The following is a 22,224-nucleotide window of genomic DNA, read 5'->3' on the forward strand; positions in this document are numbered from 1 at the left end:
TGCTTCATACAAAATAGCCCATAGGGTTGAGGTCAGGAGAGTTAGGGGGCTACACATCAGGAGCAACAAAGTCAAAGAAATTGTCAGAGCAATTTCTGAGATTTTCTAGAGGTGCGACATGGTGCCAAGTCTTGTTGGCACACGTAGGGTCTACCAGCAGCAACTTCCTCAATCCACGGCTTCACATTGATGTTGATGTACACTTCGGTGCCCACCCTGAGCCCCAGGGAAAAGAAGAATGGGGGCATGACTTGGTCCTCACTGCAGACTACCCCAAACACCATGAATGATGCAGGAAACATGGTTTTCATGACTCTTGGCACATCTTTGGGACAGACAGCCAACCAGTTGTTGTTCTGAGAGTTGTGGGTTTGGTCCTGGCAGAAGTTCTTTTCGCCTGAAAAGAACCAGAGTATGTTGTTCTCTAGAGGGTGCTTCAGTTTGTTGAACATCTTCTCTCTCTTCTTGAAGTGGTTCTCTTGCATCTTTGTGGAGGAGAGTTGACCCTTATGCATCTTGTGTGACTTGTATCTGATATCTATATGCAAACACTTCCTTACAGTGCCCTTAGACACTTGCAGCTCTCTGGTAATGGACCTCATGGACCAGCTGAGGTCTTCATCAACCATGGCTTGCAACTGAGTGACAAGTTCAATGTCCCTGATGGTGTCCAATCATCGAGAATGAGGTATCCTCTTGGCAATACTTTCATAATCGTAGTCAGAAGAAATCAACTCCTTCCTGATGGTCCTGACAAACTGTTCATTCACTTTTAGCAGTTCTAGGATCTTGCTCCTGCTGTGTCCAACGGAGATTAACATAAGTACTGCATGCATTTTCTATTGATGAGGAAATATAAAGCTCTCCAAGGATGCAAGGTGTTGCTGGGACAAAGTCTCAATGTATACTGATTGGTTGTTTTTGTTTTGAGTGGTGTGGTTACCAGCATCTTTCCACACAGTGTCCCTGAAACAATGAAACAATTACCATAGGCATCCTGTATGTATATTATATATATATATATACATACATACCAAGGGTTTTTCCCCTTTATAAGGGAGGTAGCCAAATCAAATGACATGTACCCACTCCTACCCATTCAATGCCCATCCACCTCCCTTTCCTTCTTCTCATCTTAGCTCCTCATGGATGAAGGGTCATCCCTGTATCACACCCACTGCCCTGGGTCAGAAGAAATGCAGCAAAGACACAGTACATCCACAACAAGTCCACTAAACTTAATCAGTGTCCCCCCCTCTCTGTCCCCTCATGCAGAAAATAGAGAAGTCAGGGAGAAATCCCTTCAGACTGCATCAAAGTATCATCCATATACAGCCATTCTCCAAACACCCCTATCCCCTGCCTTCTCCCTTCCTTGTTCAAAAGTCATTACTCTATTGCCCAAAGCCCCTTTCACCTCGTCCATCTATCTCATCCTTGGTCATCCCCTCAAGTTCACTCCTGTCTTCCACACCTCTTTTGTTAATCTTTCTTCACTCATTCTTTCTGCGTCCAAAGCATCCCAATACTCTTTCATCAATCCTATCTGCCATCTCCTTTTCCACCCCTGCTCTCCTCCTCACCTCCTCATTTCTCACTCTAACCAATCTTGTAACCATTATCATACTTCTCAGACACTTCATCTCAAACACATTTAAACTTTTCCTTTCTGCCTCTCTCAAACTCCAGTCACTGCCCCTTACAGTGTCATTTGCACAATCACCCATTCATATGATCTTATTTTTGTATCCATTCAAATCTGAAGCTAGGTATGATAAATTGGGGATTAAGTGACAGGACTCCAAAAGTACTGCTCCTTTCCTGTACACTACAATTACATAAATATAACATTCCTAAGAGTCTCTTGGGAGTGAACATAAAGAACAGTTTGTTGCAAGAAACATGCATCAAAAAGATCACTGGGGCAACTTATAATTTACTGAAGACCATAAGAACACAATGCAACTACAAAGATTTCAAATTTTACAGATAAATCATAGACATAGACATAGACATAGAAGGGTCCCGGAAGAGGCTATTGAGCCTGTGACTCCGGCTCTAAATGACTAAAACTTAGGTCATCTGGGGTCTAGTGGTCACTGTGGTCTAGGTGTTTGTTATTTATTTGAGCTGTGTAATCGAATATTTGATCTTGATGTTTCCATACACTATCCAATCTCTTTTCAAAACTCACAACTGAATTTGCATTCACAACATGATCAGGAAGACTATTCCAGTTGTTCACAACACGACTGCAGAAAGTGAATTTCCTGATGTACAATCTTGGGCGCTGCTTGTTGTTGTTGTTGTTGTCGTTCCCTAGACTGTCTGTCCGAGCAGTCCCGTCTCCCCAAGGAATGCCATAGCCGAAACTGGGTTTTCCCACAAATCCTTTATAGAGCGTATGTTGTGTTGTTTGCGTGCATGATTGTGTATAATGCAGTCTTCCATTATGTGTTGTATGGTATGGGGTGAAGTGTTACATCCTGGGCAGCTGTTCACAATGCGGTCATCCAGCCTCTTCTGGTAGCTTAGAAGTGCTGGGTGGTGACCGCACCGCAGTCTGGCCAAGTGGACTCTGTCCTTTCGTGGGAGAGAGGATTCAGAAGGGTGGATATCAGGGGGTCTGGCATGCAGCAGTGTGTTGTCTTTCAGTGTGTTAATGGAGCGGTGAGTGATATGATTATGAATATGTTTCCGGAGGCTGGTATTTGGTGGTTGTGGAGGAAGAGCAGAGAGTATCTGTGCATGATAAAAGTCTTTGGGTGTTGTTTTAATGTTTCTTCACATTGAGGGCGCTGCTTGTAGATCCTCTTGGTGTGTCCTCGAGTCACTGAACCGGCAAGTTCAATAAATAATCCCCAGCTCACTTCACTATCATATAAATTGTTCACAATTTTAAAAGTTTCTATCATGTCCCCTCTTGATCTACGGTATGATAAGGAAGGTCTAATTTCCTCAATCGTTCAGGGTAAGGCAAATCCTTCAGGCTAGGGACCAACTTTGTTGCTCTTCTTTGAACTGCTTCCACAGCCTCAATGTCCTTTTTCTTGTATGGACACCATACCTGATTAGCGTATTCCAAATGTGGTCGGACTAGTGCAGTGTATAATGACTTGAATATGGTCTCGTTCAATGTTACGAAAGTTCTTCTTATTAGCCCAACTAGTCTATTTGCCTTATTGATTTTCTCAGCAGTGTGCTGTGAACTTCAGCTCGTCATCAATTACAACTCCCAGATCCTTCTCTACTTTGATTCCTGTCAATTCTTCTTCCATAGAATATTTCCTATTGTCCACATTTGATTTCCCGATTCTCATCACACAGCACTTCTTGGGATGAAATCTCATCAGCCACTTCTCTGACCAGCTTCTCATCCTCACGAGATCTTCTTGCAATTTCTCACAGTCCTGGCTTTCATGAATCATATGAAGAATGACTGATTATTCTGGGGCTGCCAACATTAGAGAAGAGAAGATAGAGTTTCTCTAAAAATAGTATTTTCAGCCATGAAAGTTGTGGACATAAATGATAATGTGGACCTCGTAGTGCTGGAACTAAGGAAAACCAGATGCCATGAGATGAATGATCAATCAATCCATTGCCCCTGGCCTCTTTTGCAGAAGACCTAGAAGCCTTCAGGTAATCAGGTTTGTTACTGTAGGTCATCGTAGTTCATGGTGTTCTGTGTCCTCTGTGTTGTGGTTCCATCTGGAACAGTTTAAATCTGTGGCCAGGCCTCTCATATGTTGATACTGTTTCAGTCGGGTGGGTTAGGTCATTGATACTTGTGGTGGAGGTCAAGGTAATAGCAATTCTATGCTACAAAATCCTCTGTAAAAAACATCCCTAGCCTCCTGATAGGTGGGAGTTCACAATGTTAAACAGAATCATCATCATCATAATTATCTTAGTTGCCCATTTTCAAAACCCATCTACACCCTCATCTCCAACAGGAGATGCTGCCCTAAGAGGCTGACATGCCATCTCTGGAATAGGCCAATGATTTCTATCAACTTTGGCCGTATTCCATACATCATTTCACACAAAGAGCTGACAACATGCAACTGCTCTCCTACCCCTATCACTTTCAGCCAGTGATATGGAAAGAGTTCCATACTAATAGAATACAAACAACAGTCAAAACTTTCTTTCAAGAGAGATCCACTAGAGGGTCTTAGCATCACTGCCTACCACTGTGGAGATTCAGGTTTTCCAATTACTGAAACTCCTGTCAACAATTAAGTTAAAATCAGGCTCACAAACCACTAAGGGCATTATAATGGTGTACGGGTACAAGGAGCAGTGAAATCATTAATCCAAAGGCATTTTTTACTTCATTCTCAACATATCTCACCTTTGCTTCTGCTGCACCACATTGTTCAGCTCTCTCATTGTACACAATGCAACGTACAATGGTTGTGCCAAGGTCCAAACTGGCAATGTAGCTAGGGCTCCCTGCCTTGGTGGTAGATGATTCAGTCCCCACCTCTCTATTCATCTGCAAAGGAAATTACACAATTGGCTGTTATTATATAATAATAAGAAAAAATAATAATAGCAACAAATTTAAAGAAGGGCAAGTTTCTCCATATCTCAAGGCCAAAATCTGAATACCAGATTAAAAAAAAAAAAGAAGAAAAAAAAAAAAAAGACATATATGCTGATAAACAACCTCTTCTTCTCTTGGAGGGGCCACCCAACATCTGGTCTTTATAGACATGGGGTGGTAATGCTACTGGAAGCCCTATCTGCTCATAGAAAAATATCCTAACTTGTATTCTATTTGACACAGAATAAAAGACAAACCACCTACAACCACTCCTCGTTTAACAGCCTACTCGGTTAACGACAATGCAGAGTAACGACAGGCTTTATGACAGACCAATATTCGTTTAACGTAAATCTCCCTAAGTTACGACGTCGTGTACTATAAGTTGGCTGAGGCAAATTTGTATGATGTTATAAATGAACTTGTACGGTGGATATTAGCTGTGAGGTAAAGTGTTCTGAAGCTTAGGTCTACATTACCATCCTGCAAACTGCAAAAACTACCTGGGGTACAGTATATACCGGTGTTGGTTAATTTTTAGTTTCGACCATGGGCGCAATATAGCAACAGAAAATTAATTATTAATTTTGTAAACTATAATGTATCAATGTAATATGCAATTATGTGAGCACAAAAAAAAGGTGCTAAAACAGATTTCGTAAGTAACGAAGTCATGTCGGACGAATGGTACGCCATGTTTGTTATGATAGATGCCGACGTCAAAGAAATGAAAGGATGATAAATTTGTTTAACCTAAACTAAACTAACCTAATCTGTGTTTAATAAATCATTACCTGCAAATTAAATGTCATCTGGCTTGTACTCGTTGTCGTCGTCGTGAGAGACGTTGGCAGGCTTTTCAACCACTCTCTCAGCTTGAAGGAATGCATGTATCTCCACTCCATAACATTCCTTCATGAAAATATACCTGGCAAGGTACTGTCGGAAGTACCAAGGCCGTCAATTGACAGACAACAAGATAGCGTCCCGATCCTATTTTACCGACTTCGTTCATTAGCGTATTTGCTTGTAGCAAGGTATTTTTTATTTTCATTTCCTCCCACAAAATTGCATATCACTTTGATATATTTTAATTTATATATTAATAATTAATTTTCTATTGCTACATTGCGCCCATGGTCGAAACTAAAAAAATACCCCGGTATTTAATATGGAATGTCAGCATACGCGGATTTGGTCATGCACGGTAATTTCAGGAACCTAACCACCGCATTATTTGAGGGCTTTCTTATCAAAACAGTAGATAAAGCTTTAATGTACTGTATAAAAGAGGGAAAATACACGAAAATAAAGATACATGTATTGCTGGACATTGTACATATACGTATATGTATACACTTTCGCTTAACAACCAATTCGGTTAACGACAGCGACGCTGGTCCCAATTGTCGTCGTTAAACGAGGAGTGGTTGTACTTACAGCATATACTTTCCACTTGAAGACTAGATGGACTTTCATTTGACAGGTTCTGATCTTAATATTTGGTAAATTTCTTTAACATTTCTTATTTCAGAGAACACTGTGCACCCTGAAGAAATCTAGCAACTACCTCTTTGCAACCTGTACAGTATCAAACACAGTAAAATAAATTACCAACAATATATCTCATCACCAAAAGTTCATATTACCTTACCATCTTCAATTCAAGTCAAAGGCAGATGCCTGAGGTATGATGATTGATGCATCACTATACTCGCACTATAAAGTCACTGCTGTATTACTCATTCTCTTTCACTGAATAATAATAAACACAGAAAAACGTGATCAAGCCAGTTCACACAACTCGGGGGTCACTCAACTACAACTACAAAATAAATATAATCAAGATGCCGACACCGGCATCCTCGTATACCCACTCTTGTCTTATAACACCTACATAGGCATCATCACATGGAAGAGGTTAATTTACATATACATAGCATTATTAGTAATTTATTTTGCCCTATTTAGCATTGCCAGGGTGTGATTCAATTGTGTTGCTTCTTGTTACATGGGAGCACTATACTCCAGGTCTGAAGCAAGAAAAAGAAGAAAGGGACGGGGAGTGGGACTAGGCATCCTTCTCCTTGTAGCCCCATAGGGGACATTCCTAAACAAAAAAGTAAAGGCATAAGAGGGTCTGGGAGTTTTCCAACCAGCAACCTAAGGTTTGGGTCTTTTAATGTGCGTGGATGTGGTACAGATGAGAGTAAAAGGGAAGAGATAGGTAGTATGTTTGTGAGAAGAAAGATGGATGTGTTGGCTTTGAGTGAAACTAAGTTGAAAGGGAAGGGTGAGTGTAAGTTTGGGAGTGTAAGTGGGAGGTTATCAGGAGTGAAGAGAGGGTGAGGGAGGGAAGGGGTGGCTATTCTAGTAAGTGAAGAGATAGGTAAACGTGTAGTGGAGTGGAAGGAGGTTTCCTCAAGGAAAATGTGGATGAAGGTGAAACTGGGAAAGGAGATGTGGGTCTTTGTAAGTGCATATGGGCCTGGCAGTGAGAAGAGTGTAGAAGAAAGGGAGGCCTTTTGGATAGATTTAAATGAGTGCATAGAGGATTTAGGAAGAAATGTCAATGTAATAGTACTGGGAGACCTTAATGCTAGGGTAGGAAATGGTCCAATTGATGGAGTGGTTGGGAAATGTAGAGTTCCAGGAAAGAATCGAAGTGGAGAGTTGATGGTGGAAATGTGTCTAGAAAGAGAGTTGATGATAGTGTTTCGGAAGAAAGTCAAGCATAAGTACACATGGGAGAGGGTGGTGGAGGGAAGGGTGGTAGATAGAGCATTGATGGATTATGTAGTGGTAAATAGGACTATGATAGGAAGAGTTAAGGATATACATGTGCTAAGGGGAGAGGGTGGGGGAATATCAGATCATTTTTTGGTGGAAGGTAAGTTGAGAGTGGAGGATAGATGGAGAAAGAGGAAAGGGACAAAAGGTAGGGAGGTTCTTAGAGTGAACTCTTTAAATGAAAAGGAAAAGGAGAAGGAGTACAAGAAGAAGCTGAAGGAGGAGTGGGAGGGTGTGAAGGATAGAGTAGAGCTAGGTGTGGAGGAGGAATGGGGATGGTTCAAGGAGGGAGTCATAAAGTGTGCAGGGATGGTGTGTGGAACAAGAAGGACAGGAGGAAATAGAAGGAAGGGTAGTGAATGGTGGGATGAGGAAACAAAGAAGGTTGTAGAAGAAAAGAAGCGAGCTTTCACAGATTGGTTACAAAATAGGACGAGGGAGTCATATGAGAGGTACAAAGAAAAGAAAAGAGAAGTAAAGCAAAAGGTAAAGGAGGCAAAGAGGAGAGCAGATGTGAAGTGGGGTAAGAGTATGACAGATAATTTTGAAAGTAATAAAAATATGTTTTGGAAAGAAATTAAGAGAGGAAGAGGAGGTGAATCAAGTAGAGAAGAAAAGGTAAAAGGTGCAGATGGAGAGATGATAATGGAAGAGAAGGCAGTAAGGGGAAGATGGGCAGAATATTTTAGGGAATTGCTAAATGTGAAGGAGGATAGGGAGGGATAGTTGCAGTGGGAAATGCTAAGAAAATGAGTGATGAGTGAGGAAAATGGAGGAGAAATAAGGAAGAAGTCAAGGCAGTTGTTAAGATGATGAAAGCAGGTAAGGCACCTGGTCTGGATGGATGCCATGCAGAATGTCTAAAAAAAAAAGGAGGTACAGTGATGGTGGACTGGCTGGTGAGGTTATTTAATGTTTGTTGGAGAGAGGGTAGAGTGCCAGAGGACTGGAGGAGTGCCTGTATAGTTCCACTTTACAAGGGTGTCTTGGTGGGCACTAGCCTCAGATTTTACCCTCACATCAAGTCTATTATTAACAAAACTACTGGACTATCACTGAACTTTTTAAGGTCTACTGTATGTAATCTAGAAATTTCATGGTAACACTGTATATAAACGACATCAGACCCTTATTAGAATATGCATCTTGTATGTGGAACACTGGCTTCCTTGGTGACCTAAAGCTACTGGAAACTGTTCAATGATCATGGACAAGACACACTGATGGACTAATTCATCTCTCATACAGTGAACAATTGAAGACCCTAGACCTATATTCAATTCAATGACATCTACTCAGAGGCATCCTGATAAAATACTGAAAGATTTTCAACAATAAATGTAGTATTCACCCTGATGAGTTGTTCACCCTGGCCGTACAAGAGGACACAAGTTTAAAATTCTACCTCCACATTGCAATTTGGAGGCTCAAAGAAGGTTCTTCTCCATCAGATGCATCAACCTCTGGAACTCTCAACTTGATATAGTAGAACTGGATTCAGTAGCACTTCACTCTCATCTTGGACCTCTTTTCTTTGACTTTGTGTACTAAATTCCCCAAATTATCATAAATTCTTTAACTTTATTGGTCCCTCAACTTCCAACATCTACATACATACATATACCAAAGGCCTTTTCCCCCTACACAGGGGGTAGCCAAAAAGAAAAAGGCATAGGAACCACTTCCACCCATTCCATTTCCTATATATTCTACTCCCCTCCACCCTCCCTCTTATCTTGGCACCTCCTGGATGACGGGTCATCCCTGCATCCTGTCCACTGCCCTGGGTCAGAAGCAGTGTCGCAAGACAGCACATCCACAGCAAGGCCACTTCATAAATTTGGCAACCCCCCCTCTCCATCCCCCATGCAGAAAAGGAGAAGACAGTGAGAAATCCCTTCAGACTGCATCAAATTTTATTCTCATACATATTTCCTCACCCCCAGCCCCCACCCACTCCCCCTCATGCATCACAGCATCATCTATACACAACCCCTCTCCATTCACCCCTAACTTCTGTCCTCTCCCATCCTTCCTCCACAGACATTCTTCTCTTTTGTAATGCCCCTTTCTTTTTCACCCCATCCATCCATCTCATCCTAGGACGCCCCCCTCGTATTCACTCCTTCCACACTTCTTTACTAATCTTTCTTCACTCATTCTTTCCATGTGTCCAAACCATCCTAATACTCTTTCATCAACCCTATCTCCCAGTTCCCTTTCCACCCCTGTTCTCCTCACTTCCAACATCTACCTAATATTCTTTCACTAATTTTCACATGTATATTTTCATATCTCCCACTTTGGGAGAGAAAAGTGGGAGATAGGCCAGTTGTTGTTTGCTGATGACACTGTACTTGTGGCAGGATCAAAGGAGGGATTGAGGAAGTTAGTGACAGAGTGTGGGAAGGTGTGTGAAAGAAGGAAATTGAAGATAAATGTAGGTAAAAGTAAAGTGATGAGATGTACAAGGAAAGTGGCAGCAGACTGGAAGGGAGTATTAAGGGAGAGAGACTGGAGGAAGAGGATAGTTTTAGATACTTGGGTGAAAATGTAACAGGAAAGGGAGGAATGGAGGTAGAATGTAGATTGAGAGAAGCAAGTAAATGCCTTGGGAGATTAAACAGTGTAATGAGAAATAGACATTTGGGAATGGATGCTAAGAAACAATTATCATTTATTATTATTTATCTGTCAATTTATTATTTACTATTTACCTGTTTGTTTATTATTTAACTTTACCTATTTATTTACTTTATCATTTATATTATAATTATTTATTTATCATTATTATCTTTTCACTCTTTTTTTAGCATCCGACCTAGTTATGAACCAAAAGATCTACTGTTGGCATGCTCCTCCTTTGTAATCCTTTGAAACATGGAACATAAGAGAAGAAGAGAGGAGTTTGAATGTATTTAAAGAGTTGTATTATATGGGAAGGGAGCTATGCTCATAGTAACCAGTCTTTGCATCTTTCAGCATCTAGTGTGTTCTTAAATTCTTATATACTTTTTGCACACACTGTTGCCACATCCAATTTGTTCCAGACATCTATCACTCTGTGTGGGAAACTATTCTTTTTCAGATCTCTTCTATAGATATTCTTTCTGAGCTTCTTTTCATGTCCTCTTGTTTTTCTTTTATCCCACTTTAATCAATTTTCTCTATCAAGGACTTCCATCCCTTTCATGATTCTGTAAATGACCAGTAGATCTCCTCTTTCTCTTCTTTGTTCCAGGGTTGGTAGTTCCAGTTTGGACAATCTTTTGTTCATATGTCAATTTTGAGTGTTGGTGCCATCTTTGTCATTGCTCTTTGGATTCTTTCTAATTTCTTTATATTCTTTTTTATGCTGGGTGTCCATAGTGTCGCAGCATACTCCAATCTTGGTCTTATCAGTGTGACTAATATTTTCTTTAACATTGCCTCATCCTTTATTGATCTTAGTAAATTGTTGGTTTCTCTGACTATTTTGTTTATATACTTGTCTGGTGACATGTCTTTGTTAATAATTACTCCTAGGTCCTATTATGAGCTAACTTCTTCCTTTGCACCAATTTTATATTGCCCTGATATTCTATTTTTTACTTTTTCCAAACTCCATTATACTACATTTCATGATGGTTTAGTTCATTTCCCACTTTTGACTCCATTCCCAGGCTTTGTCCAGGTCTCTCGGTAGTGATTCACAATCTTTTTCTGTTCTTACTTTCTTTAGTAGTTTTGCATCATCTGTAAAGAAGTTCATATAACATTCTACACCTTCATCCATGTCATTTATATATATGGCAAACATTATCAAAGCTAATACAGAACCTTGTGGGACTCCACTTATCATTTCTTCCCAGGTTGAGTTTTTGTCTCTAAGTACCACCCTCATTTTTCTCCCGTTTAAGAAATCTTCCATCCATTTCAATAACTTTCCTTGTACACCTATTATTTTGAGTTTTCTTAGCAGCTTTTTGTGTGGTACTTGATAAAATGCCTTTTGTAAATCTAGGAAAGCACAATCAGCCCACCCATCCCTTTCTTGCATTATTTCTATTGACCTTGAGTAAAACCAAATCTAGTGGCACATGATCTTCCATGTCTAAGGCCAAATTGTTTTGGATTAAGTATATTATTTTGATGATAGCAAATACAGTGTTTCAGAAGAAAGTCAAGCATAAGTACACATGGGAGAGGGTGGTGGATGGAAGTGTGGCAGATAGAGCATTAATGGACTATATAGTGGTGACCAGGAGTATGGTAGGAAGAGTTAAGGATGTACATGTTCTAAGGGGATAGAATGGGGGAATATCAGATCATTTTCTGGTGGAAGGTAAATTGAGAGTGGAGAATAGGTGGAGAAAAGGGAAAAGGGCAGAAGGTAGGGAGGTACTTAGAGTGAACTGCTTAAATGAGAAAGAAAAGGAGAATGAGCATAAGAAGCTGAGAGAGGAGTGGGAGGTAGTGAAGGATACAGTAGAACTAGGAGTGGAGGAGTAATGGGGATGGTTCAAGGAGGGAGTCATAAGGTGTGCAAAAATGTGCAGGAGGAAATAGAAGGAAGGGCAGTGAGTGGTGGGATAAGGAAGCAAGGAAAGGTGTAGAAGAGAAGAAGCAGGCATTCATAGATTGGCTACAAATTAGGACAAGGGAATCGTATCAGAGGTACAAAGTAAAGAGAAGGGAAGTTAAGCATAATATAAAGGAAGCCAAGAGGAGAGCAGGTGTGAAATGGGGTAAGAGTATGACAGAAAATTTTGAAAGTAATGTTTTGGAAAGAAATTAAAAGAGGAAGAGGAGGTGAATCAAGTAGAGAAGAAAAAGTAAAAGGTGCAGATGGAGAGATAATAATGGAAGAGGAAGGTGGGCAGGGTATTTTAGGGAGTTGCTAAATGTGAAGGAGGATAGGGAGGGAAAGGTAGTTGCAGTGGGAAGCGCTAAGAAAATGAGTGATGAGTGAGGAAAATTTAGGAGAAATAGGGAAAGATGAAGTGAAAGCAGCTGTTAAGATGATAAACCAGGTAAGGCACCTGGGTTGGATGGATGCCATGCAGAATGTCTGAAGAAAGGAGGTACAGTTATAGTGGACTGTCTGGTGAGGTTATTTAACCACTTTCATACGGTGACGCCTACGTAGGCGGCATGAGGAGCAAGTGGGTACTCGATGATGCCGACATCGGCATCTTGATTATATTTATTGTAGTCGTACCTACGTAACCTCCATTCTCTCTAAACTGGCTTCACCATATTTTCTATGGTTATCAAAATACACGGGTGAAAGAGAACGAACGATTGAGCACTGACTTTATTTTTATAATGCTATTATAATGACCCAACATCGCACATCAGGCAGCTAATGTTGCCAGACGTGCGATGTGCCCCGGAGTGAAGAGGTTAATGTTTGTTTAAGAGAGGGTAGAGTGCTAGAGGACTGGAGGAGTGCCTGTATAGTTCCGCTTTACAAGGGAAAGGGGGACAAGTGTGAGTGTTGTAGTTTCAGAGGGATCAGATTGTTGAGTGTAGTTGGGAAGGCTTATGGAAGGGTCTTGATTGAGAGGATTAGGAGAGGAACAGGAAGTAATTGGTAAGGGACAGTGTGGTTTTAGGACAGGTAGGGGTTGTGTAGACCAGATTTTTGTGGTAAGACAGATATGTAAGAAAGCTATAGGAAAAGGTAAGGATGTTTTTTGGGCTTATATGGATTTGGAAAAGGCTTATGACAGGGTAGACAGGAAGGCACTGTGGGAGGTACTGCAGATATATGGGATAGGAGGAAAGCTGTTAAGAGCAGTCAAGAGTTTTTATGAGAGTAGTAGAGCTTGTGTTAGGATTAGAAATGGAGAAAGTGAATGGTTTGAGGTAAAGGTGGGACTTCATCAGGGATGTGCTATGTCGCTCTGGCTGTTCAATCTATTCATAGATGGGGTGGTGCGACAGGTGAATGCAAGGGTAGTGGGTCAGGGGTTGGAGATGGTTAAAGAAAATGGAGAAAAGAGGGAAATAAGCCAGTTGTTGTTTGCTGATGACACTGCACTTGTAGCAGGTTCAGAGGAGGGATTGAGGCAGTTAGTGACAGAGTTTGTGAAGGTGTGTGAAAGAAGGAAGCTGAAGATAAATGTGGGCAAAAATAAGGTGATGAGATGTACAATGGGAGAATGTGACAGCAGGCTGGAATTGAGCATTAAGGGTGAGAGACTGGAGTTAGTGAATAGTTTTAGATACTTGGGTGTGAATGTGGCAGGAAAGGGAGGAGTAGGGGTGGAGGTAGAATGTAGATTGAGAGAAGCGAGTAAATGTCTTGGTGGATTAAAAAGTGTAATGAGAAATAGACATCTGGGAATGGATGCTAAGAGGAGGTTATATGAAGGAGTAATTGTGCCAACAGCACTGTATGGGGCAGATACATGGAGCATATGAGAGGAAGAGAGGAGTTTGAATGTGTTTGAGATGAAATGTCTGAGAAGTATGATATGGGTTACTAGGCTAAAAAGAGTAAGAAATCAGGAGGTGAGGAAGAGAACTGGGGTGGAATGGGAGTTGGGAGATAGGGTTGATGAAAGAGTATTAGGATGGTTTGGACAAATGGAAAGAATGAGTGAAGAAAGATTAGTAAAAGAGGTGTGGAAGACAGAGGTGGAAGGAGTGAATATGAGAGGGCATCCTAGGATGAGATGGATGAGGTAAAAGGGGCATTACAAAAGAAAGGAATGTCTGTGGAGGAAGGATGGGAGAGGACAGATGATAAGGGTGAATGGAGAAGGGTTGTGTATGGATGATGATGTGATACATAAGGGGGAGTGGGTGGGGGATGGGGGGTGAGGAAGTATGTATGAGAAATAATTTGACACAGCCCGAAGGGATTTCTCCCCATCTTCTCCTTTTCTGCATGAGGGGACAGAGAGGGAGGTTTGCCAAATTAATGAATCGGCTTTGCTGTGGATGTGCTGTGTCTTGCGACACTGCTTCTGACCCAGGGCAGTGGACAGGATGCAGGAATGACCCGTCATCCAGGAGGTGCCAAGATGAGAGGGAGAAGGGTGGAGGGGAGTGGAATATGTAGGGGATGGAATGGGTGGGAGTGGTTTCTATGCCTTTTTCTTTTTGGCTACCCCCTGTGTAAGGGGGGAAAAGAACCTTTGGTATATGTATATTATTTTCTTCCAGGTATTTAATCCATCTATTTTTTATATAAAAAAAAAAAAAAACATATTTTAGCTATTGTGCTTGCAAAGGAAACTGGTCGATAGTTTGTGGGGTCTTCCTTGTCTCTCCCTTTATATATTGGTACAATATTTGCATTTTTCCAATCTTGTGATACCTTACATTATTAGAAGAACTTTTGTACACCTAGAACCGATAGTTTTTAAGCCTCTTTTCACTGCCTTGGTCAGACCAAAATTAGTGTATGCCAACCAGGTATGGTGCCCATATCTTATTAAGGATATTGAAGCACTAGAAAACATGCAAAGAAGGGCAACAAAAATGCTACCATGCTGTAAAGAACTACCTTACAAAGAGAGGCTGAAAAAATTGTATCTGCATTGTGGAGGAAGTCAAAGTTGACAGTCCATTGGGAAAAAGTGATAATGCCTGTATTTATGTGCGAGTCAATGTGCAAGAACAGGAGGACAGTAACACTAAGCATGTTTTTATGTACGAGAAGGCAGACTATGCCATGATGAATAGAGAACTTGATATTGACTGGCAACAGTTTTTTGGACAAACTTCTAACATAGAGGATAAATGGACAAAACTTTGTACTAAGATGCGTAAGTTAACTGAAGAGTGTATACCCAAGATACAGGTTGGAAATAAAAAGATGAGGAAAAGAACTAATGAAAGTTTACCTATGAACAGAAAATTATGGTCAAAAATAAAGAAAAAGCAACGATTATGGGAGAGACTTAGAAAAGCAAAGAACGAAGGTAATCCCCTAGATTCCTATAGGAATGTTGAGACAGAATACCGACGACTTAATAATCAAGTTAGTAAAGAGACCAGAAATGTAGTCAAAGCCAAGGAGAAAGAAGTAATTAAGAATGTTAAAAAGAATCCCAAGGTGTTCTGGAAGTATGTGGCATCGAAGACAAAAGAAAAATCACGAATTGGGGACTTGTATCAAGATGCTGAGAAAACTAGAATGGCTACAACAAATAAGGAGAAGGCAGACACACTTTCAGAACAATTTGCTAGTGTGTTTATAGAAGAACCTGAAGGGGAATCTCCACTCGCTACACTAAGAGAAGTCCCAAGATTGGAATATATATATATAACTAAGGATAAAATTAAGGTGTTAAAGAGGATGAACACAAACAAGTCACCTGGGCCAGATGGTATACATCCGAGGATAATTAAAGAATTGAGGAAAGAACTTGTGGAGCTTTTGTATATACTTTATAATTGCTCGCTGAATGAAGGTGTGGTACCCAACGACTGGAAGATTGCTAATGTTACGGCCATTTTTAAAAAGGGGAGTAAGAGTGATCCAGGAAACTACAGGCCAGTCAGTCTAACAAGCATTTTATGTAAGATGATGGAGACACTGTTGAGGGAAGAAATTATACAACACATGAAAGAGAATAAGCTCTTTAGTAACAAGCAATTTGGGTTTATATCTGGGAGATCAACAGTGCTTCAACTCATTAATGTACTAGATACATGGACTGAAGCTCTTGACAATGGACTGGCTGTGGACATGGTATACCTGGACTTCATGAAGGCCTTTGACAGAGTACCACATATGCGACTAATTGAGAAAGTATCCAGCTACAATATAAAGGGTAAGTTACTAAAATGGATTCAGAGCTTCATTACTGGCAGGAGGCAGAGGGTTATGGTAAATGGCCAGTCGTCCAAATGGAAAAACGTAAACAGTGGAGTCCCTCAAGGCTCTGTGCTGGGTCCTCTGCTCTTTGTAATGTTTATCAACGACTTACCTGAGGTGCTAAAGAATGGAAGCCACGTATTTCTCTATGCTGATGACACCAAGGTATATAAAGTATTGAATAGAAACGAGGATTGTAATAAACTACAAGATGACCTGGAACAACTCAAGAATTGGACACAGAAGTGGCTTCTCAGCTTTCACCCTAGTAAAAGTAAATATATGAGAATAGGGAAAACTGATGTCGAGGACAGAGGATATAAGATATATGAGGACATTGAGAGATCTAACACAGAGAAGGATATTGGAGTGGTCATTGATGATAAATTAGCATTTTCCAACCATCTAGCCGAAAAAATTAACAAGGCTAACAAAATTGTGGGAATCATACGAAGGACCTTTATACACCTAGATTTGGACACATTCAAGATACTTTTTACATCTTTGGTAAGACCACATCTTGAATACGCAAACCAGGTGTGGTGTCCATATCTGATGAAGGATATTAATGCAGTGGAGAATGTTCAGCACAAAGCCACAAAGCTGGTGCCTTGCCTAAAGGGGATGTCATATGAAGAAAGACTGAGAACATTAGAATTACCTACACTGGCATATAGAAGATCCCGAGGTGACCTCATTGAAACATACAAGATAATGAGTGGGAAATATGACAGTGAATACACTGAGGGATTGTTTAGGATGAGGGAAGACAACATCACTTGAGGGAATTCCAAAAAAATATTTAAAACAAGAGCTAGGCTAAATGTCAGGAAATATTTTTTCCCCAACGCGTGGTTGACATGGAATGATCTGCCAGAATCAATTGTTAGTGTTGGCTCAGTTACACTTTTTGAATCCAGACTGGACAAATATTGGAAAAACCAAGAGCAAAGATATAACTATTGAGCCAAAATAACCACCACACGCAGCCAAAGAGAGAGTACTGAGGCTGCAGCATTGGAGTCACAGGCTCATTAGGGCCTCTTCCAGAAATTCGTCCATGTAAGTCCATGTAAGTGATACAATAACAGTTTCCACAGCTGCTTGAGATGCTATCTTTGTTTTGATAGATGTGGAGGTCAAACAGATTAAAATATGATATATTTGTCTATTCTAACCTAATCTTCATTTAGTAATGAAGTACCTGTTATTTTAGAGGTAATCAGGGTGGTCATCTTCAACCTCCAAATCTACCAAAATAAGATGGTATCTGAGTGAGTAGCCACAACTCCGTTTGTTAGTGTATCACTCTTAGCAAGTATTTCTGTTAATGATTTCTGCTAAGAAAAATGTAAAAGTTGATATACTATAATTTATAATATAATTATCAAATTTTCTAATGCAGTCTTGTGAAGGTGTGCACTTCTTTAAAAAATTACTATTTTGTTATCACAAACAAGAACCCAATCAATTCCTTATTCACTATCAAAAGTTCCATAAAATTCTGGCTATATAAAATGCATTCCAGCTACAAGGCTACCGTATATTTCGGGGGATAAGACAACCTTCAGATAAGACTACCTCCAAGTTTCACTCCGAATTTCATGGTTTTAGCTCATATCGTTGCTCTAAGACGACCCCCAAGCTACCAAACATTCTGTGGCAAAGTTTAAGTCAGTATAAGGTTATATACTGATATAATGAATTACATATCTATATGTATTACCAATAATAACATACCTTAATGTATTACCAATAAATACAGTTGTAAATACCTACAATATTCTCCACCTTCCAAGCAACTTACAGTATTCTTGCCTCCAACATATGTTTTATGTTTCTCGCCATCAGCGATGAAACTTGTTCTGTTCACTGTTTGAATGGTATGCTTTCAACTCCAAACTACCGAACTACCAAACTGAGCCGGTGGGCATGGACAGTAGATGGGTGAAGCACCATCATAAAGTCACTGTTCAGTCTCTTGCTAGCCTCTGTTCAATCAACTTACCCTTGGTAATCATGGAGCCACCAGCAAAACGAAGGAAATATGAAGTATGTTTTAAGTTAAAAGTGATTGCAGTAGCCAAAGAATCCAATAACTGTGTTGCTGCAAGAACATTTGACATTAGTTATTATGGAGAAGATGGTAAGAGAGTGGAGGAAGAATGAAGATGTTTTAAGAAAAATGCCAAAGAAACAGTGTGCACTGAGAAGAGGAATCAGTCATTGACCAGAGTTAGAAAATCGTGTGGCAGAATGGGTAATCAAACAGAGGCAGGATTGCCACATCATCAAAAGAAACCAAATTAGAGCGCATGCATTGAAGTGGGCAAGGTCAAACACGGAACACAGCTACAGTTGGTTGGTGCAACCGCTTCACAAACAGGAAAAATCTGATGATACGGTTTTTATATCTTGCCTATAAGATGACCCCCTAAGTTTAATTTGTTTTTTGATGCTTTAAATGTCGTCTTATCCACCAAAATATACAGTATTTCATTTACGTACAGAATTCCTTTGTCATCAAAATGTTAAATTTAAAATTCTATTCTGGTATCACAATCACAGACACATTTTTTCACTTTCCTTTTATGCATTTGAAAGATCTTTTTCTTTTCTATGGAATGGTTACATTAGGTTAAGTTAGGTTATACTAGGTTAGGAGCTATTGAAAACTAAGTTTCATGTTACATAAAGTAACATATCTGTGCTTGTCACCTTGTGTGATCCTAGAATATTACCTTAATATCTCACTTGACCCTCAACACTTTCCTTGTAATCTGTTACAACTTAGCTATTCTATAGAAGGAACTCCCTCTGTGGTTGCATTCAAGTGTGGAGACACTGTTACTGTATTTGGGAGCACATAAATATAACTCGATGGAGAAAGTAAAGTTACATTCCTGACTGGTCATTTCTATAAATAATGTCAACCCCTTTACCATTTGACTAGTTACTAAGCCAGTTGTACAATCATAATGCACTGCCAGCTTTTTACATTCACATATTTGATATTACCCCTCCATACTTTGCCGATGACTATTCACCCATGCCCTAATCGAGTTCATACAATCATGAGTATTCCACAGTTTCCATAAGTCAAAGCAAATACGTATACAAAAATACAAGTAACTTTCACTTCAGCTCAACTCAAGTTATCACTGTAACTGTTGTGGAACCCTTTTTCCTTTGAGCTATTAATACCCTTTATATAAGGTTATCACTGGTGTTGAGTATCATTTACTGCTTATATATATGTTTGCGTGACTTACATTGGTTTGTTACCAGTTGTCATAGCGTTTTATTTCCCTGCTGTTCAGTAAATTAATTGCTTTCCCACAGCCACTTTTCAATCTCTCGTCAAGTGAGGTTTTGATACAACTCTTCTGTTGTCAAATTTGTACCACAATAAAACTGTCGTACACTTTTAAAAACTTCTCACATAAAACCTAATTTCATTGGCCTCAAGTTAGTAATAGTTCTGTCTACCCCAGCACTTTCTTTTAATTGTGAATTTTATGCAGATTATTGATTTAATTATTCATAGTGCTTTCAAAAGTAAGAAGATACAAATACTACTTTCGTCATTTTTTATTTGGCTTACTCAGATCTTCATAAATTTGATCCTCTCATAACCTATTCATTTAATACCAGCTTGTTGATTTTATAGTAAAACGCATATAATTTTTCAAAATCATGAAAACAACACAATACAGCATTTAAGAGACTACATTCTGATAACAAAATAAACACCTGCAAGTAGACCTACACGAGTTACATGGCATACATACAAATCATCCCACTTGCGCAATGCAGTATGCGGTCTTCCCATGAGTTGTATGATTAAACGTGGTATGAATATAGCCTTGGAACGCTCATCGGATGACCCGAATATGCTGGACTGAAGCTAGTGAACGGAGACAGATGCATAGGCCCACACACAATGAATGATACTACCAATAGTGAGAAAAAAAAAGGTAAATCACAAAATACAGGCAATGTCTGAAAGAATTGAAGACAACTTAGGAGAGGAAAATTTGCAGATTAAAAAATGGAATGAAAACAGAAAACGAAGAAATAGCTTTAGGAAATAACACAACAACAAATGCAAGGGAATACAAAGGACACAATTATTCAAGTAATAATAATAATAAATGGGTCAGAGATACAGTGGATAGAAAAAGGTCCATTGTAATATATGGATTAAAGAAAAAAACATGGTTTGGTTAGGTACTTGAAAGAAAAAGAAATTACAAATGTCACAATTTTTTAAATTGTGACACCCAGCTCGTTGTCTCCCTTCCCATTTTCTCGTCTGTTTTCTCTCCGTATCAGCCCTTAATTCCCCAAAGTCGGGGGAATTTCCAGTCCTTAAGACTTCTAGTAGCTGCATCCTTTCTCCTCGTTATCCTCTTTATTTGTCATGTCATTTTTGACAACCAATTCAATGCCTTAACGAAGGGAGAGACTTCTAATATCTAGAAACACACACCCCCCCCCTTTTGATTTGTGTTCTCGGAGCCATGCTCAACGATTCGCGCCCACACAAAGCACTCAAACACACCCCCCCCCCTTTTGATTTGTGTTCTCGGAGCCATGCTCAACGGTCCGCACTCATACAAAGCACTCAAACACACCCCCTCCCCCCCCTGCGCGCTGCCACATATTTGTTTTAAGTTAGGTAATTAGAATTATTAGGACTGTGTTTAACCCGCTCGTGAACAGTGTCTACCTCAAAGAACACTTGGAACTGTGTCACCCTCCCGCATGAACATTATTCGTAGTACCCTTCGCAACTAGGGACGGAGACATAGTACTATTGGCAACGTCGGAAGCCGGCTAGCGGACATCGTGACCTGACCTGTCGCAGGACAGGGGCAGTCTAAGCATCGAGTTCGAAAAAGGAGGTCAGACCGCTCTATCTCGGAATATTAAGCGCGTCCTTTCCTCCCTCAAGTGACTGTTGGGGATTTATATCCTCGGGAATAAATCGAGTGACGATTATTTGGGTATAAACCCCTCAAGCAAAAACTGAGTGTAGTGCGATGAACGGGAGGTACGCCGACGAAGTGACTCTCAACCCCCACTGCAGCCACCCAGGCCGTCCACTCCCCGCCCCCACCAAACGAAGTGGCGCCGATCGTAGCTCAGCAGGAGATCAGGCTAATTGAAGACGTCTCCACAAGCAAGACAATAATAAGTACACATTAACCAACAATTTCTTAAGCTAGGAACGCGCGCAGGGAATAGATAGGATGTATGTATGTATGTGAACCCAACTGTTAAAACCCTTATTTAATGTCAAGTAGCTTAATTTCAGTGTCTAATTTTCCAATTCATTAAAACTCACGATAGGAGTTCTGGGTTTCATTAGCCTAGAACGGTTCTCTTTATGAGTTGTCCCCACACCCCTCTTTGATTTATTCACGCTTGCCTTGGAGGGAAGGCGAGTGGTCCCGAGATGTGATAAAAATCACCTGGACTTCGGTTCCCCAACTGCAGCTATCTTCCCCCTCCCTTCATCAATCACTTAAGGTACGTGTTACCCACACCACCTCATCTACCACCTTCTTCCACTGTCCAGGAATTTGCGTCACGTGCTCGCTAGTGGTCCTTCGAACCGGATATTCATTCCATTACCTATGTACAGAACTCGTAAATTAATGCGACTTCACTAGTTCAATAATCAGTATGACAACTCATGAAGTAGATCACAACATGTTTCCCTGCGCATAGGTTAGCAACTCAATGCACTGTACAGGAGTCACTCCTGCTCGTTAAGGCACGCACTAGGTCAACCATGATATAGTAATTTTATGTCACATTAATTTACCATTCCTACTTTTACCTTTCTCTTGTGCAACATTTCGCCCCTTAAGTAGAATTAGATTGTGCTGAAATTACACTGGTCCCTTTTTCACGGGTAATTCCGCCCGGCCTCATCATTCAGCGGCATCCTCAGCCGCACATCGTAATTTTAAGTTCAGCCATTTTCGGCTTAATTTAGTTTCGGCTCGGCCCAGCCTTCCAAAGCGGCGCAAATACCCCCCCTTTTGGCGCCATCCGC

At 40.3% G+C, this 22,224-nt stretch overlaps 1 protein-coding gene across 6 annotated transcripts in view; it reads right to left on the minus strand.

Moving 5' to 3' along the window:
• Positions 1–22,224, minus strand: part of LOC143039895 (glycerol kinase 5) — a 474,671-nt gene that overhangs the window by 242,585 nt on the left and 209,862 nt on the right. For 4 of the 6 annotated variants that reach the window (XR_012967672.1, XM_076210230.1, XM_076210229.1 and 1 more), the window contains exons 1-2: positions 19,430–19,583; positions 4,358–4,501 (exon numbers count right to left, since the gene is read on the minus strand). The exons of 1 other annotated variant lie outside the window; for it this stretch is intronic. Coding sequence is in view for 4 of the 5 variants with exons in the window: in XM_076210230.1 (XP_076066345.1) it covers positions 4,358–4,501 (144 nt within the window). In the remaining variant the exon portion in view is untranslated. Of the gene's footprint in view, positions 1–4,357; positions 4,502–19,429; positions 19,584–22,224 lie in introns of those variants that run through there. One more of the 6 variants, XM_076210228.1, reaches the window with a different exon arrangement.

This window comes from Oratosquilla oratoria, chromosome 27 (genome assembly GCF_046742065.1).
Source record: "Oratosquilla oratoria isolate Oo_2021 chromosome 27, ASM4674206v1, whole genome shotgun sequence".
In the NCBI taxonomy this organism is placed as follows: Eukaryota; Metazoa; Arthropoda; class Malacostraca; order Stomatopoda; family Squillidae; genus Oratosquilla; species Oratosquilla oratoria.